Raw genomic sequence first — 19,598 nt, forward strand, 5'->3', positions numbered from 1 at the left:
TGGGTTCATTCTCAGTTGTCACTCAGTGATGATTCAGTTACTTGGCTAGATTCTCCCCTAAAGGTTGCTACAATGTTTGCTTGTTTTCCTTATAAAACTCAATCAGAGGTATAATGTAGAGTGGAGATGCATTATTTGTCTATAGCGGTAAGACGGTAGCCTCTCTTAGTTTTTATTTTTGCTTTATCAGTCTTTTTTCCTTTCCTTATTTTTACTTAGCGTTTGCATGATATGTATCTTATATATCATATAGTGTATTTTTCTTGCTGCTGCCTGATCTTCCTAGGCATCTTTAGTGGTTCTTTAAATTTTCACTTAGTAGGTATAACATGATGCGCTTATGCACTTCATTACCTTTGGGTATTTAAGTTTCTTTCCCTAATTTTAATATGTATGGCTATAATAATGATAAATTGGACACATTTATAAGTTAAGAATTCCAGATCAAAATATGAAGTGAGAGGGTCATGCTGGAATTTTGAGGACACTGTTGCCAGGCTGTATTGGAGATGCCATGTGGTCCTGACCAAGGACAGGGAGCAGAAGCCCATAGTCACAAACAGGAGCCCTGCCTGTGTTCATAAATGTTTCTTTCTTCACAGTCTTGACCCACCAAGAAATAGTGACTCCAGTTGCCAAAGCCTGACTTTAAGATATGACCTTGGTGTGAGGCAGGCAAAGGTAATTGGTTCTATAGATGGAGAATTAACCAAGATTCCACAATAGAATGAATCGAAAAGGCATCAGTAAAACTAGAGCTTGGTAAAGAATTGGGCTTCATTATATCCCAAGGATCATGGCATTTCTATGGAGATTTCTATGAGTGTTGCAGAGCTCAAAGAAAGAGAGAGAGGCCAGTGTTTCTTTTGGGAATGTCAGGATGAATGAGAATGAGACATAACCCAGAGCTGAGAGACTAGCTAGAAGTTGTTTACAAATCTTTTAGACAAATAGGAAAGAAAACAATTATATTACAGAGGTAGAATTGACAAGATTTATCTGTTTATTGACATTTTTCTTCTAAAATACAAGTCAGAATTGTGTCAGCACTGTGTAGGGTTAAGAGCATTTGTTTTGGAATAAGTCTTTGGACAAAGTTCCTTAAGCTACCTAAGCTTCCTTTTATTCATCTTTAAAATGTAGAGAATAATAGTAGCATTCATGGCATAGATAGGTTGGGAGAATTAAATGGAATAATGCATATCAGTGGCGTAATACAGGGCAAGTATGAGGACAGAGAAAGTGCTTGGTGTGTGTTTATTATTATCATGTCACATCCTACTTAAACATATTCTGTTGATCTTCACTACCTATTGGATAATGTTCCAGACCCTTGTAGCCCTCTTCATTGCTGATTCCACTCCATTCCATAATCTCTACACCACAGGTCCAGATGTCTTCAAGAGCCTGACAGGTAAAAAGCAAGCTAGTGAGGCTATCCCAAACTAGGGACCACATGCTCCCTATAGGGGGCATCTGCCACTCACTCTGGTAGCTCTTTGCTCTGTGGGAAGGTAAGCCTAGTGAGGTTACCTTTGAAGAGATGTTGAAAACCTGAGCTTCAAATGAAACCTCCCAATTATTCATTATGAACAGCTAAATCAGAATTTTTTACCAACAGTCTAAGACCAAACAAAGCACACCTCCAGGCTGGATATGGTTTTGTAGCTTGTACCCTCTGCTTTATGCCATTCCTTGGCCTTGCTGACTGCTTACTTTTCCTTGTTGTTCAATCACTAAGCCACGGCTGACTCTTTGTGACCCCGTGGACTGCAGCATGCCAGGCTTCCCTGTTCTTCACTCTTTCCCGGAGCTTGCTCAAACTCATGTCCATGGAGTCAGTGATGCCATCCAACCGTATCATTCTCTGTTGTCCCCTTCTCCTCCTGCCCTTAATCTTTCCCAGCATTAGAGTCTTTTCCAGTGAGTCAGCTCTTTGCATCAGGTAGCCAAAGTATTGAAGCTTCAGCCTCAGTCCTTCCTATGAATATTCAGGGTTGATTTCCTTTAGGAGTGACTGGTTTGGTCTCCTTGCAGTACAAGGGACTACTCTTCTTTGGCGACACTTTATTCCTTTGTGCCTTAGACTTTGAAACATGCTGGTCATTCTGCCTGGGTTGGCCTTAGTTCCTTTTTTTCTGGAACTGAATTGTTCTGTTATACTTGACTCAGCCTATTTTCTCTGAACTCATCACTTCATTTTTTGTAATGCCAGAGCATTTTTGAGATCATTCTATTCTAGTACTTAAGACATTCATTTGCTTCTTTATTTAGAAATAATTATTAAGCACCAAAATGCATACCAGCTACAGCTGTAAACTGGAGTCCCTGCTCTCCTAGTGCCTATATTCTGGAGTGATGTTCGTGTGTTAGTCCTGCCATGAGAAGGTGATCTCCTTGTGGCAGGGACCATGTACTTTTTGTCTGGTTTCCTTGACAGTTAACCCAGTGAGTTTGATACCCAGTATATTAGTGTCTTCTTGCTGCTATAACAATTTCCACAAACGTACATGTAAAACAACACAAACTTACTGTCTTACAGTCACAGAGATCAGAAGCCTGAAATGGGTCTCACTGGATTAAAATCAGGGTGTCGGCAGGACTGCATTTCTTCTGGAGGCTCTAGGGGAGAATTTGTTTCCTTGCCTTTCCAGTTTCCAGTGACTGCCTGCATTTCTTGGCTTATGGCTCCTTCTTCCAATATTCAAAGGAAGAAGTGTGACATCTTCAAAACTCTCACTGTGACTTCCTTTTTTGTCTCCCTCTCCCACTTACATTGGACCCACTTGGATTCTCCAGGATACTCTCCCAATTTCAAGGTCAGCTGATTAGCAACCATAATTCCATTTGCAACCTTAATTCCCCCTTGATATTTAATGCAGCATATTCATGTGCTCTGAGGATTAGGACATGGGCATCTTTGGGAAGGACTTAATTCTGCCTACCACTACTAGAAAGCAGAATGAACGAGTGAATGGTGAATAATGAATGAAACTCACAGAGGCTGGGAACCAGTGTTGTGCCAGCCAAAAAAGGCAGAAGAAGTAGTGTCTCTGCCCTGAAGGAGTTGATAATCAACTGAACTGAGAGGGTAGGAGGTGATTGCAGGTCTTCCAAACCTTCCTTCTCATATTAAACATCTCCGACTCTTGCACGCTTTTCCTGACATCCCAGATTAAGGTTAGACCCATTGTTTTGTGTTCCTAAGGCACCCTCCTTAGGAATACTTCATCACACTTTTGATGCTAGTTCAATAAATGCCTCTCCCTTGATTTTATAGGTAATGAGTATGATAAAACATATGTCTTACTTGCCGTTGTGTGGCTTTGAGCAGAGTGCCTGCTCATATGGTAAGTGCTCAACAATTTGAGACAATAAATAAATGAAGAATTAAAGAAAATTAAGTATTTAAACCATCTATCACTTGTTCTGCATTGGAGCTTTGTAACCTGGGACCATGGACTTTCTGACATGGCATGCAAAATTGGGAAGGCAAGCATCTGTATGTTGTTTTTTTCCCCAGTGGGTAGCAAAGAACTTTTATCAGATTCTCAATGGAGTCCATGACCAAAAAGAGGTTAAGAAGCATTCTATGTGTGCAAAGTTCAGAGATGAGATAATTTGGCCATGGCAAAGAGGTGGAGGATGTGGTTCTGGGGAATATGAGTGGAATTCTCCTCCCAAAGCTAATGGGGCTTTTTGTATTATTTTTTCCTCTAGGAGAAGAGAGTGTACTGCCTCTTCTGACACAAGAATCTACTTCCAAAGCTCGGAGGGGCATTTTAAGAAGAGCTGTCTTTTCTGAGGACCAGAGAAAGGCTCTGGAGAAAATGTTTCAGAAGCAGAAATATATCAGCAAAACAGACCGAAAGAAACTTGCCATCAACTTGGGACTAAAAGAATCACAGGTACTGATGAGCAGGAAGATGTGTGGTCAGCACACAGCTCCTAATTTCTGAAGGAATCCAATGAAATCCATTCATTTGGCAACTGTTCCTTGTACTAAGCATAATACTGGACCCCAAAGCATTATTGAAATAACTCTCATAATTTTTTAGTGAGTGGAAATATGTGCAACAATTCCTGTTTGGAAATTGGTTCATTTGCTGAGAAGTTTAGGTTTTTGCCTGATTAATTCTTCCCAAATGAAAAGAAGAGCAAAGGCTGTGGCATTTACATCATTGTGTTGTTTGCTCTGTTTTCAGAGAAACTGGCTACATAATTGCCTACAAAAGCAGGAACCAATTTTCCTGTCTTTTTCTTCATTTCCAATCCAACAGTCAAGGCATAAGTGAATGACTCATAAGTATCTCTTAATAGATTTCATTATTTTGCACCGTGGGCTTGTGTCAAGTACAGTTAAGTAATTTCACATTTGCAACTTTTACAAACCTTTCTTGTACAATGATGTTTCACATAATTTTGAAAGAGACTTCCTGGCCTTTTGGGAAGTGCAGTGTACTCCATTTAAAGATTGGCCTACTTATAAATAATTAATAGTATAAGGCACTGGTATTTTCCTGTTTAATCCTTGTTGTGAAATATCCCCATTTTCTAGATGAGGAAATGTAGAAAAGTAAATAGAGATCCAGTGTCACAGTGAAACTGCTTTGGAGCTGAGCTCCCCACCCCAGGCAACCTGACTCTGGAATTTGCGTTCTCTTTAACCTGGACCCACCATGTACATTTGTGCAGGCTGTTCACTGCACAGGGGCACTTGGCTCATGGGGATGGCAGCAGCTGAAATGCAGCAGGTACTCTGTCTAACTGGCTTTCCTGGTGCAGGGCTCCATCTACCTGAATTTTTTGAATCCACATAAAAGCTTTAAAGGGCTAGCAGAGGCTCTGTGTTAACCACCATATTCTTCTGTACTTCCCCTCAATACAAATGACCTGGTTTCTAACTTTAGATGTCATTAAACTAGTTATTTTTGGATGAAACCTTTCTTAACCTTGCTTCCTTTCCCCAGGGAAGTAATCTGTCCCCCCCCGACCCCTGAGTTTTTGTAATCATAGGAAGCAGTACGAGGTGTGGTCGAGAGTAGTTGGCCTAGATCAGCCAGTATGTGTTTTCCTCGCATGTGGTGCTGGTGAGCCCATACCCTTAATTGACTGCTGTGTGCCTCAGTTTCTCACTTTAAACACAGGGATGAGTATAGGAATTCTGTCTATGTCACAGAGCAATTTTGTGTCTGTGACAGACAAATCAGTAGTTATATCTTGATGGTCTGTTTTATGTAAGACTCAGACCTTCCTGGGTGGCTCTCATGGTAAATGATCTGCCTGCAATGCAAGAGACGTGGGTTCAATCCCTGGGTCAGAAAGATCCCCTGGAGAAGCAAATGGCTACCCACTCCACTATTTTTGCCTGGGAATCCCATGGACAGAGGAGTCTGGTGGGCTACAGTCTGTGGGGTTGCAAAGAGTCGGACATGACTGAGCAATTAACACACTCTGTGCTAGGTAAGAGGGAATATTGATAAGTACTGATTCAGGTAACACTCCCTGGCATCCCAGGAATGTTTACAACCAACTGAGAAGACAAAGCAGAAGCTTATGAGCAATTAGATAAGAATATAAAACAATAATATAGGAAACAGCAGCTGGCAGGTTAGTTATACTGCCATATAAGAGCTGGATCAGTAGTTCTTCTACAACTTATATATCTCTCTGGAGCCTTACACTAATTCCCACCTCTGGAGGGGACGGTCATATGACTGGTCCATATATCCTTGGGGAGTCTAGTGATGGGAATTTTCTGGTCCTCAGAGGAATTGTTGGGTCTGAGAAAGGACCACATGGGGGCTCAGTAAGCCTGGCCTGTGTTACATTGGCCTGGATAAGTGTGTAGTTTTATAAGTTTGGGGGCCTCTGGTTGAATTGGAACTTGAGGTAGGTGTTGTTTAGTTGCCAAGTCATGTGAGACTCTTTTTCAATCCCATGGATTATAGCCCACCAGGCTCCTCTGTTCATGAGATTTTCCAGGCAAGAATACTGGAGTGGTTTCCATTCCCTTCTCCAAGGGATCTTCCCCACCCAGGAGTCATACCTGCATCTCTTTCAAATGTATTGGCAGGCAGATTCTTAGGTGTTAAAGAGCAAAAATGGCTAGGATTAATCTGACAGTGCTCTGAGAAAGCATGAAAATCCATAATAGTACATAATATCTTCTTTTAAAATGAACTATTGAAGAAGGATTGCATCAAGCCTATTAAATAATATTTATGAGGAGTTGACTATAATATTTCCACTCTGAGAAAACAAACTGTTTCCATAGTTTCATGTTATCTCTCAGTTCTTATCCATAGGCACATAGTTGTACATAGTTGATTATATTGGTTTTAAAATTCAAATACCTCAGGAAGGAATGTTTTTTATCTCAATGAATTTAGTGAACAGCTCAGAAGTAGGTTAACATTTTCTTATTTCATATGTTGTCGTTGTTGTTGTTCAGTTACTAAGTTGTATCCAACTCTTTGTGATGCCACGGACTGCAGCACATTAGGCTCCTCTGTTCTCCACTATCTCCTGGAGTTTGCTCAAATTCAAATCCACGAGTCAATGATGCTATCTGACTATCTCATCCTCTGTCATCCCCTTCTCCTCCTGCCCTCAGTCTTTCCCAGCATCAGGGTCTTTTCCAGTGAGTTGGCTCTTTGCATCAGATGTCCAAAGTATTGGAGTTTCAGCTTCAGCATCAGTCCTCCCAATGAAAATTCAGAGTTGATTTCCTTTAGGATTGACTGATGTGGTCTTCTTGCTGTCCAAGAGACTCTCAAGAGTCTTCTCCAGCACCATAATTCAAAAACTTCACTTGTTTGGCCATCAGCCTTCTTTATGGTCCAACTCTCACATCTGTACATGACTACTGGAAAAACCAAAGCTTTAACTATATAAACCTTTGATGACAAAGTGATATTGCTGTTTTTTAATGCACTGTCTAGATTTGTCATTGCTTTCCTTCCAAGGAGCAAGCATCTTTTAATTTCATGGCTTCAGTCACTGTCCTCAGTAATTTCAGAGCCCAAGAAAATAAAATCTGTCACTGCTCCCACTTTCTCCCCTTCTATTTACCGTGAAGTGATGGGACTGGATGTCATGATCTTAGTTTTTTGAATGTTGTGTTTTAAGCCAGTTTTTTTTTATCCACTCTCCTCTTTTACCCCCATCAAGAGTCTCTTTAGTTCTTCTTTGCTTTCTACCATTAGAGTGGTATCATTTCCATATCTGAGGTTGTTGATATTTCTCCTGGCAATCTTGATTCCAGCTTGTGATTCATCCAGCCCAGCATTTCTCGTGAGGTACTCTGCATGTAAGTTAAATAAACACAGTGACAATATACAGCCTTGTCATACTCATTTCCCAAATAAGCTTATATGTTTGTCATATATGCACGAACACATAAAAAACACATGCTAAGTCACTTCAGTTGTGTCCTACTCTTTGTGACCCTTTGGACTGTAGCCTGCCAGGCTCCTCTGTCCACAGGATTCTCCAGGCAAGAATACTGGAGAGGGTTGTCATGCCCTTCTCCAGGGGATCTTCCCGACCCATGGATCGAACCAGAGTCTCTTACATCTCTTGTATTGGCAAGTGTGTTCTTTACCACTAGTGCCACTTGGGAAGCCCCATTTAAAAAAAAAAGATAGACTCTTGCATAATGATTACCACTTCCTCTGACATTTGATGTCATTTACAGATAATAAAATAGCTACTTCTGTTATTTCTGTTTTACAGATGGAAGAAGCTGTGACCTAGAAGCACATATACGTATTTTTAGGTAAAAATGGGATCACACGCTGCACATATTTTGATGTTTTCCAAAGGACAATACAAATCACTTGTGTAACCAGCACACAGCTCAGGCAGTAGAACTTTACCATGGGGCCAGATTCCCCTGCACACCCATTCCCAGGCACTACCTGCTCCTTCCTGACCGAACTGAATGGATTAGTTTGCCCATTTTTGTGCTTTGTATAAATAATATCACTCAGTTCATCTTCTTTGGTGTATGGCTTCTTTCACTGACCGTATTTTGGCTGTGTTGTAGCAGTAGCTCATTTACACTTATCACTACGTAGTATTACATGGTACACCATGGTGTATCCATTCTAATGGTGGCCATTGGGATTGTTCCCATTTTTTGGCTATTATGAAAATGCTTTTGACAATGACTATTATTTTACACTTTGCTTCCCCCCTGCCCCCATTCAGATGTCATGAGATATGATACATCCTTGCATATCTGCATACACATTTCCTTCATTTTTCTTTAGTGCCTTAGAACTGGCCATTACATGGATATACTATAATTCACTTAGCCATCTTCAGCTTTAAGTTACTTCCTAGTTTTTACTATTACATATCTTTATGCACTGTAAAAATATTAAAAGTAAGATAGGAAACTAGGAGTGGGACTTATAGATTAAAGTTTATGTACATTTTAAATTATGATCAATTAAAAAATTCCTTTCCAAATATAATATTGTATCAATATATTGAATTGTATCAGATTTCACTCCTACTAATGAACAGTCCCCTTTTTTAAAATAGTCCCACTATTTAAATTTTTGAGAATGTTGCCACCTTCATTGGCAGCTTGTATTTGTTATTTTTTTCCTAGTTATCAGAACTTGGGAATCTTTTTACTGGTTATTTTCATCTGAATTTAGACTTCTCATGGCTATATCATTTTATTTCTATCATATTGTCTTTTTGTTGATGGATATGCAGCAGTTATTTTGTCTGTTAATCAAAATATTTGAAATATTATGGTCAGTAACATTTTCCTGTTAACAGCTGTCATAGAAATCCTTTCCAAGTTTGTGGCTTTTTTTATTGTGGTAAAATACACATAACGTAAAATTTACCATTTTAACCTTTTGGAAGTGTACAATTCAGTGACATTAAGTACATTCACATTGTTAGGCAGCCGTCATCACCATCTATTCCAGAACTTTTTTCATCTCTCAGAACTGAAACTTCGCACTCGTTAAACAGTGACTCCCTGTTCCTCCCTACCCCAAGCACTTGGCAACCACCATTCTATTTTCTGTCTCTATGAATTTGACTACTCTAGGTACTTCATATAAGTGGAATCATACTGTGTTTGTCCTTTTGTTACTGGCATATTTCACTGGACACAGTGTCTTCAAGTTCCATCTGTATTGTAGCATGTGTTAGAACGTCCTTCCTTGTTAGGGCTAAATGATATTCAATTGTATATATAGACCACGTTTTGTATATTCATTCATCCATCAATGGTCATTTGGGTTGCTTCCACCTTTTGGCTAATATAAATATTGCTGCTGTGAACATTGTGTGTACAAATACTTCTTTGAGTCCCTACTTTTAATTATTTTGGGTAATTTTGTGGCTTTTTCATATGTTTTTGGTCATCTTTATTTGTACAAAAGTTTCTCCTTTTTATGTAGTCAGATCTAGCTTTCCTTTTGTAGCCTTACTGTTTTGTCATGCTTAAGAAAACATTCATCTCCCTAAGACTGTAATGATCATCTCTTATATTTTCTTCTAGAACTTTTATAGTTTTGTGCTTATGTTTAGCTGTTTTATCTATCTGAGATTTTTACTGAGAGGTAGAACTTTTATGAATGTATGTGTGCTAAGTTGCTTCGGTCATGTCTTGACTCTTTGTGACCCTATGGACTGTAGCCCACCAGGCTCCTCTGTCCATGGGATTCTGCAGACAAGATTAGTTTAATGGGTTGCCATGACCTGCTCCAGGGATCTTCCTGACCCAGGGATCGAACCCAGGTCTCTTGCATTGCAGGCAGATTCTTTACCACTGAGCCACTGAGGAAGCCCAGAACTTTTGTGATTTTCCCCAAGTACGTACGTTTGTCCCAGTACCACTTATGGTACACTTGTCCTGATACCACTTATGAAAAAACTTCTTTCATGACTTTCTTCAAATTGAGATATTACTCAAAAATTTTCTAGACAGAAAAGCTAACAGGAGAAGAAAATAATTGATGTGATGAAAAGGCAAGAATTACTAATGGGAACACAACTGTCTTAGTAAAAACCCATTAGAAATACTTGGCAGATTTTCTGGGAGTAAATGCCTACTGCAAATAATAAATGAGTTTATGAACAGAACCAAGTGCTCTGATATGTACACAGTAGTACTGTTTTTTTATGAAAAGCCTTTTAACTGAGATGGCTGTATTTCAGACTCAGCTGCCTGCAATAAGCTTCTTTTGTAGCCATTTTGGACATTGACACTCACTTTCAAAGAATGTTTTGCCAATCTGGAAAGACCATCTCAGTTAAGAGTTAGAGTTTTACTTCATTGGGAGAAATATTTGGTTTGTACACTTTAATAATTATTTCTTTAGGTAAAAATTTTCCAGCTTTTGTTTTAAAAATAGAAAGCTACTCAAAAAGATGCAGTGTAATGCGCAGGAAAGCAATGTGATTGACTTTTCAACCGCCAGGAAACCAATTGTGATATTTTCTGCTCAGGTACAGTTGATTACATATTAGGTAAAGAGGGAAGTTAGTAGAAAAGATTCAAGTGGGATGGGGGCAGATATGGCTCAGATTAGAAACTACCATCATAAGCACTTTAAGGTTCATTACAATCAGTTGTAATTTATTGAACCTAATTCTTTGAAGTTGATAAACCGTGGGAGTACTCGAACTTGGAAATTATATTAAGCCTGCAATTTATCTAAGCATTATGAAATGTATTCTTAATTTAGTCTCCAAAAGTTTCTGATGAGGTTTGAATGTTTATAGGAGCCTCAGCACTGGAGTGGGACTGTCACTGAGTCTAGTCTAAGTACTTCCATTTTATAAGCTGTGTGCCCTTGAACTAGTTCATTGCTTTGAACCTCAGTTTTCTTATGTGAGCAATAAGGACTTCCTGCAGTCCCTGTGAGGATCGAATTGTAAAATCTATGTTGAGTGCCTGGCTTGACACTTGGCACCAAAAAAAAAAAAAAAAAAAACCAAAAAAACACTCAGATGATATTACTAGCTGATAACATTTCCTTTAGATAAATAATTTAGCATAAACTAAATGAGGTTTTAAAATATTGAAAAGAGGTAAACCAGTCTTGAAAGATGCCCGACTTATAGGATGTCACCAACTTAACCACAGTTGTTTTGTTTCATAAGGGTGTGGACATGTTATATTAATTTCTCAGATATTTTTGGACTGAAAAACTACAAGGACTTTGCTAGGCTGGCTCTCATAATAAGGCATTCTGTGGAATGAACAGTGGGAAAAATTACAGTTTAAAATGCTGAAGTGAAGTAATGTGGAGTTAAGTGATCATTTTGTTCAATTACTTTATTACTAGGTGAAAATCTGGTTTCAGAACAGAAGAATGAAATGGCGGAATTCCAAAGAAAAGGAAGTGCTTTCCAACAGGTGTCTCCAAGAAGTAGTCCTTCAAGAGGACCCCCTCTCGCGATCGACTCTAGGTTTCACTTCTCCATGTGCTTCGCTCTGGGAAGTCTCCCAGCAGCACTCGAGTCCAGGATGGAGGGAGAATTCGCCTGAACCTTCAAAGAGACTGATCCAGGAGAGTCCAGGGGCAGAGGCACTGCCCCCAGAAACAAAGTCACTGCAGGGTGCCTTGTATTTGTTTTCTGAAGAGGACGCAAGAGACAAGGGTGTACTTACTGGCACAGTGTGAATGGACACAGTCTGCCGTGTTAACTTAAAAGAACGCTTGATTAATAACATTTGGGCTCCAAAGCCTGCTAGCTTGTGCCTCATCAGTGCCTAAAACCTAATACCTTAGGAGTGAAACATGGACTAATGTTTTAGGAAACCCTCTCCAGTGTTCTCTTCTTTGGGTCCTAGACTCAGACTTAATCTGTAAGTGGAACAGAATCTTCTGGAAATTGCAATGAAACTAAAAAAATCCAAGAGTAATAGTTGACTCAGTCACAGCTCTGATTTTGTGCATACGTGCTTGTGTCTCTATGTATGTATATATATAAATAGTCATTAAAAATACGTTAGTAGAAACTAGTTCCTTTCTATATAGTGCATTGAGCAAATTCACTTCCTTTTATATGAAGAAAAACCAACGATGGACTGAATGTTTTTAATTTTTTAAAAATTATGTGAAATTTGGGATTTAGTGCAGACTTTCATATCGATAGAATATGTTTTTTAAAATTCCCTATTTTCTGGCTTCTTTCAGTATCCAACTGTAAACAATTTTTAACGACTCAACTCAGCAGTCCTAATCAGATGTGCCACTGTTAGGTACATACATTGAAAGTATATATTTAAAATTAGTCCAACAGGCGAACTAGAAGAATTTCTGAATGTGACTGTTAGTATCTTTCATTTCCCAGGCTCTGGACTTCCGGCTCTCATGATGGAGGTACCTATTTAACTGCTGATTATCATATGATCTCTTTTCTGTAATGATGGCCTTAATCAGGTTTTGCCAAATAAAATGCCTTTGAGGGCATATCAGGTAAATAGAGGGCATGGCCCACCTAAAGATCTGTGAGTTTAATAATTGTTGAAATACTGTATTGGCTGAACAAACATCTGTGCCAGGAAGTTTGTGACCTCTAGCTAAGACTTAAATGTCACAGTTCTTAAATGTTCCCAACAGGACTTCAAAACCCAACACTGATGGAATCTGTAGTGATTTCTATTTGCACTTCTGGTTATAGACTAAATTTTCCACTTAGGTGGTGTACACTATAATATTAGGTTATTTTTATATATTAACAAATACCACACAGATGTTTTATGTTTTTTGAGTACTGTGAAATAGTATTATTATAAAATTTCATTTCTGGTAATGATTTGCTTAGTTCAGCTAGAATTTTTTATTCTAGGTCCAAGAAAAAATTATGCTTCACTTTGAAGGAAATGAGGCAGAAAAAGGAAATGATGTGATTTGGAAGTAGGTTATTATAATCTGTGGACAAGAAGCATTATTAGAAGTTCATGATGTGGAATTTTGTTAGAAAGCTACACAGAGAGAGTGACTTCTAATTTGCTTACATTCTTAGCTATTGGCTTTGAGGGTTTAGAGTTTTAACAAAGGTAGTATTTCTGAAGATAACAGTTTAGTCAACATGAGGAAATTATTTTGTGTGAATGGAATTCGATTTGGTGTATGATAGCTTATGTCTTTATCTTTTGCTTGCAAGTCGTCTCAGAAGACTCAATCCCTCTTTGTGGGAAGTGGAGGCAGGGGTCTGCTGTCAACAATTTCAGTTTTAAAACCTGTCTTAAAATGAGTTTTAGTATGATTTCTTTTATTTATATAATGTTAACCTCATTTACATTTATTGTGTCCTTTCTGTGTACTGGAGACTATGCTAAACCTTTAGGAGGGATTAACTCATTTAATCCTCATGACAATGACCTAATGAAGTATAGGGACTATTACTGTTAGGATTCTTGTTACCTAGACAAGGGACCTGGAGCAGTACGGTTAGGGTAATTTGCCCAAGGTCATGAGGTTAATAAATGGAATTTGACCCCTGGCAGTCAAGTTTCAACTATTGAAGTTTAACCAACCATTTGGGGGTGTATACCACTGTGAATGTATTCACCTAGTTATGGGATGCATTGTAAGACATACATTTTGAAGACTGAAATGAAATTTATTAAAGAAATTCAGAAACACACTGTACTTTTAAAAAATATTTATTTTTAATTGGAGGTTAATTTCTTTACAATATTGTGTTGGGTTTCTACCACATATGAACATGAATCAGCCATAGTTGTACGTATGTCCCCTCCCTCTTAAACCTCCTCCCTACATCCCACCCATCTAGGACATTTTACTTTTTAGTATCTTACTTGGGGAATGTTTTCCTCTTCAGTCTCTTCTCTATTAATTTTGATATGTTGGGAAAGTAAAGAATCATGAAAGTCTTCAGTTATGAAGTCTCAGTCATAGAGAATAGTCTCATAGGAGAACCTAAGTGTGAAATGAAATAGTATTTTTCTCTTACTCTTTGCTAGAAATCATAGAGAGTTTATCCATGGACAGTGTTTCTTGAGAATAACTTGAAAATCAAATGAAAGAAACCTGCGTCCTGGCCATCCAGTTACCCAATGGGGTGCTGAAATTACCTATCTTGGTGCTGAAATGATCTTTCCCCATGGTTTCACCTTGAATTCTGAGACCCAGTGGAGGCTCTGTGTGATTGGCCTGATAATCGTATACACAGATGCATCTCTTAATTGTTTTCTACCTTGGATATGTGAGGGGCTTCCTTGGTGGCTCAGATGGTAAAGAGTCTGGCTGCAGTGCAGGAGACCTGGGTTTGACCCCTTAGTCAGGAAGATACCCTGCCTAGAAAAGGAAATGGCAACCCACTCCAGTATCCTTCCCTGCAAAATGCCATGGATGGAGGAGTCTGGCAGGCTACAGTCCCTGGGGTCCAAAAGAGTCAGACACGACTGAGCAACTTCACTTTTGGATGTAATAAAGGCTTAGGAAAAGAACATCTTGGATGAATATGAAAGTGTTAGTTGCTCAGTTCTGTCTGACTCTCTGCGATCTCCTGGGCTAAGCCCACAAGGCTCCCTCTGTCCATGGAATTCTCCAGGCAAGAATACTGGAGTGGTTTGCCATTCCCTTCTCCAGGACATCTTCCCAACCCAGGGATGGAACCTGGGTCTCCTGAATCGTGGGCAGATTCTTTACAGTCTAAGCCACCAGGGAAGCCCCTTGGATGAATATATTAGGGATATTTAGGGAAGATGCACAAACACATAGACATGTTCCACAGGCATATGCTTTTTGTACCTTGACTTTGCCTTCATTTACTCAAATTGTTGGAGAGAAGTGCTGAGCTTCATAGTCTAATTGACAAGGATCTCCTTTCTCCTTTAACTTGTGCTTAACCAATGCTGCCTCCACCTACAGTGTCTTACACGTGTACTGGGTTGGCCAAAAAGTGTGAGTCTTTCTGTAATCTCTTACAGAAAAACCCAAATGAACATTTTGTCAAACCCAATATTTTCCACTGCTTTCAGAATGCAGACTACTTTTCTCCACATGATCACATATGAGTATTTTTGCTGTCTGCCTTCCAGACAAACACTATTCTATAAAATACCAGGAGAATAGAAGCCTGAAGGCAAGAGTATTTAAAAAATTTTAAAAACATGCCAAATTTCCCTAAGTGGAAAAGAAGAAAAAATTGTAAACACCATCCTTCAGCTTTTATGAAGAAAAATATAAAGCTAAGTATAAAGAGTTGGAAGTATACAGATTAGGAATGGTCATGGGGTCTGGAGATAGTGAAAGCCATGATCACTGATATTTGAAAGGCAGCTCTATTTTCTTAGTACTAAAGTGGTTTGAATGGGTAACCTGGTTATTCAGGCCAGTGGTTCAGTCTTTAAAAATCCATACCTGTGAATGCCATACCTTCCAACCAGTTTTGTATATGTGCTCAGATTGGAATATTCTTCGTACATGCTCTTCAGAAGCACCCACACCTCTCATTCCATCCACTGAAAATCATACATATACTTACTTCACTTTTCATATAAGATCCTAAAAATATGTAAATCACACATGTCATTTCTGGGCCCCTGTATTCCCCATTCTGATGCATCTTTTGCAAAGGTACATACTCCCCAGCTTGCTCTGTGACCCATTCCTTGGCAAACAGTGATTTTATCAAATGCTGCTGATCTTTAATAAAACAAAGCTCATTCCATTGTGCTCATAAGCTTATTAGACACTGCTTCTGCACTTCTTTGAAATCCACAAAAGTATTTTTTTTCTGGATCTCATACTTCTTAGGTATTATGTGTGAGGCACTGTCTTCAGCTCTATGTTAACAAGAACTGTTCACATGTAAACAAATATGAAGGAGCTCATGGGCCTTGACCTCAAGGAAACTTAAGATCTAGTCTTCTTGCCAAGCATTTTTTGAAATCTTTCATGTTACCAGTGACTGGATCCAGTAGTTTTGGGGTAAAAAATAGTGTCCTCCAAAACCCTACCTATCTATTTGCAGGAGTAGTAGCCGTTTTGTTATTCGGTTGCTCAGTCGTGTCGACTCTTTGCTACTCTGTGGACTGCAGCACATCCGGATTCCCTGCCATTCACTATCTCCCTGAGCTTGCTCAAACTCATGTCCATTGAGTCAGTGATGCCATGGAACCTTCTCATCCTCTGCCGCCCCCCTCTCCTCCTGCCTTCTATCTTTCCCAGCATCAGGGTCTTTTCCAATGAGTAAGTTCTTCGCATCAGGTGGCCAAAGTATTCAGCATTGGCATCAGTTCTTCCAATGAATATTCTGGGTTGATTTCCTTTAGGATTGACTGGTTTAATCTCCTTGCTGTTCAAGGGACTCTCAAGAGTCTTCCAACACCACAGTTCAAAAGCATCAATTCTTTGGCCCTCAGCCCTCTTTATGGTCCACCTCTCACATTCATAATGACTGCTGTAAAAACCATAGCTTTGATTGTATGGACTTTGGTCAGCAAACTGATATTTCTACTTTCTAATATGCTGTCTAGGTTTGTCATAGCTTTGCATGCAAGAAGCAAACATTTTTAATTTCATGGCTGCAGTCACTGTTTGCAGTGATTTTTCAGCCCAAGAAAATAAAATCTGACCTTACTTTCACTTTTCCCCTTTCTATTTGCCATTAAATGATGGAACCAGATGCCATGATCTTAGGTTTTTTAAGGTGAAGTTCCAAGCCAGCTTCTTTACTCTCCTCTTTCGCCCTTATCAAGAGGCTCTTGAGTCTCTCTTTACTTTCTGCCATTAGAGTGGTATCATTTCCATATCTGAGGTTGTTGATATTTCTCCTGGCAGTCTTGATTCCAGCTTGTGATTCATCCAGCCCAGCATTTTACTGGCTGTTCTCTGTGTGAAAGTTAAATAAGCAGAGTGACAGCATAGAGCCTTGTCATGCTTCTTTCTCAATTTGGAACCAGTCAGCTGCTCCATGTCTGGTTTTAACTTATTTCTTGACCTGCATACAGGTTTCTCAGGAGACAGGTAAGGTCGTCTGGTACTCCCATCTCTTGAAGAATTTTCCACAGTTTGTTGTGATCCATACAGCCAAAGGCTTTTTAGCATAGTCAGTGAAGCAGATGTTTTTCTGGAATTCCCTTGCTTTCTCCATGATCCAACAAATGTTGGCAATTTGATCTCTGGTTCCTCTGCCTTTTCTAAACTCAGCTCACACATATGCAAGTTCTTGGTTCATGTACTGCTGAAGCCTAGCTTGAAGGATTTTGAGCATAACCTTGCAACCATGTGAAATGAGTGCAATTGTACAGTAGACTGGACATTCTTTGGCATTGCCCTTGTTTGACATTAGAATGAAAACTGATCTTATCCAGTCCTGTGGTCACTGCTGAGTTTTCCAAATATGCTGAAATATTGAGTGCAACACTTCAATAGCATCATCTTTTATGATTTTAAGTAGCTCAGCTGGAATTCTGTCACCTCCACTAGCTTTGTTTGTAGTAATGTTTCCTAAGACCCGCTTGACTTCATACTCCAGGATGTCTGGCTCTAGTTAAGTGACCATACCACCGTGGTTATCCTGGTCACTAAAACCTTTTTTGTGTAGTTCTTCTGTGTATTCTTGCCACCTCTTCTTAATCTCTTCTGCTTCTTGTAGGTCCTCACCATTTCCATTCTTTATTGTGCCTATTCTTGCATGAACTATTCCAGTTCATATGCCCAGTTTTCTTGAAGAGATCCTAGTTTTTCCCAGTCTATTGTTTTCCTCTATTTCTTGGCATAGTTCATTTAAGAAAGCTGTCTTATCTCTCCTTGCTGTTCTCTGAAACTCTGCATTCAGTTGGGTATATCTTTTCCTTTCACTTCTATTCTTTCCCAGCTATTTGTAAAGCATCCTCAGAGAACCACTTTGCCTTCCTGTATTTCTTTTCTTGGGGATGGTCTTGGTCACTGCCTCCTGTAAAATTTAACAAACCTCTGTCCATAGCTCTTCAGGCACTCTCTCTACCAGATCTTTGATCTATGGATGGAGGTTCATTAAATTTTACAAGAGGCAGTGACCAAGACCATCCCCAAGAAAAGAAATACAGGAAGGCAAAGTAGTTCACTGAGAAGGCTTTACAAATAGCTGAGAAAGAAATTTTCCCTGGTAGCTCAGCTGGTAAAGAATTTGCCTGCAATGCTGGAGACCCTGGTTTGATCTCTGGGTCAGGAAGATTCTCTGAAGAAGGGATAGGCTATCCACTCAAGTATTAGAAAATTTCCCTGGTGACTCAGATGGTAAACAATCCTCCTGCAAAGCAGGAGATCTGGGTTCGATCCCTGGAGGGGATCCCCTGGAGGAGGCAACCCACTTCAGTGTTCTTGCCTTGGAGAATCCCCATGAACGGAGCCTGGTGAGCTGCAGTCTCGACGGTCGCAAAGAGTCGGACACGACTGAGCGACAAAACACAGCATATACCTGAATGACCTAGTGGTTTTCTCTACTTTCTTCAATTTAAGCCTGAATTTTGGCAATAAGAAGCTCATGATCTGAGCCACAGTCAGTTCCAGATCTTGCTTTTGCTGATTGTATAGAGCTTCTCCATCTGTGACTGCAAAGAACATAACCAATCTGATTTCGGTATTGACCATCTGGTGATGTCCATATGTAGAGTCAGAACTCTTCACTATGACCTGTTCATCTTGGGTGTTCCTGCACTCAGTGACTCATAGCTTCATTTAGTTACACAAACCCCTTTGCCATGACAAGGCTGTGATCACTTAAGTAGGGTGGATTGGGGGGTTGTTATTGAATGCTTCAGTTTTCAGAAAAATACAAGCTACTTGGCTTTGCTGATTTTCTGTGCTCTTTCTCCTCCATTTGGGTCACATTGGTCCCAAGAGAAGTCAGGAAAAGTCTAAGGAAATAATATAGTAACTTTTTGTTTACAATGCACTCTACCTTCTACTTTCTTCTTTCTACCTTCTCAGCCTCAGATCAGCTTTCAACCATGATGAATAGGAAGAGTGAAGAAAAAGCAAGTAGCACAAGTAAGGCGAAATCAGGATGGTGAGTATTCTTGAATATATTGGAAAAATCTTGCAGAATTAATTTACATCCTTTATAAACCAGTTCTGAAATAAGCACCTACCTGAAGGACAAAGTACTAGCCCCCCCACAATGATTCTTAGCTTCCAGCTGTTAGTTGGGTTCCATTACATTATTATTTTTGGTTATAAAAGCTATACATGCTCATTATAAAAAGCACACTGGAAAATATAGCTGACAAAGAAAAATTTATGTGTAATTCTACCATCTGGAAATAGCCAATTTAGCTCTTTTGTGAAAATGTTTCACTTTTGAATGTATTTATATGTGGATGTGTATGTGTCTAAACAAATTTGGATCCTAGTGTATGTCTAGGTTATCCTGCTTTTTTTACTCAACTTTATAGAGAATAGTTTCCCATGCCGTTAGAAATTCTTTAAACTTTTTATGACAGCTGTATGGTATTATTCCTTTACAATCCCTTCACTTCTTGAGGTGGGCCAAAGGATGGGGCCAGGAGATGGCAGGTCACGCAAAGAATGATCATGGGCTCTTGTACCAGAAATTTACTTAAGAAAAATGATCTGATGCTTATTATTTCTTTT

At 39.3% G+C, this 19,598-nt stretch overlaps 1 protein-coding gene across 1 annotated transcript in view; it reads left to right on the plus strand.

The window, feature by feature from the left end:
• Positions 1–11,666, plus strand: part of DBX2 (developing brain homeobox 2) — a 34,472-nt gene extending 22,806 nt beyond the window's left edge. Inside the window, exons 3-4 of the mRNA XM_061122905.1 lie at positions 3,721–3,908; positions 11,328–11,666. Of these exons, the coding sequence (XP_060978888.1) occupies positions 3,721–3,908; positions 11,328–11,666 (527 nt within the window). The remainder of the gene's footprint in view (positions 1–3,720; positions 3,909–11,327) is intronic.
• Positions 11,667–19,598: the final 7,932 nt, after the last annotated feature.

The sequence above is a fragment of the Dama dama genome, chromosome 3 (genome assembly GCF_033118175.1).
Source record: "Dama dama isolate Ldn47 chromosome 3, ASM3311817v1, whole genome shotgun sequence".
Taxonomy (NCBI): Eukaryota; Metazoa; Chordata; class Mammalia; order Artiodactyla; family Cervidae; genus Dama; species Dama dama.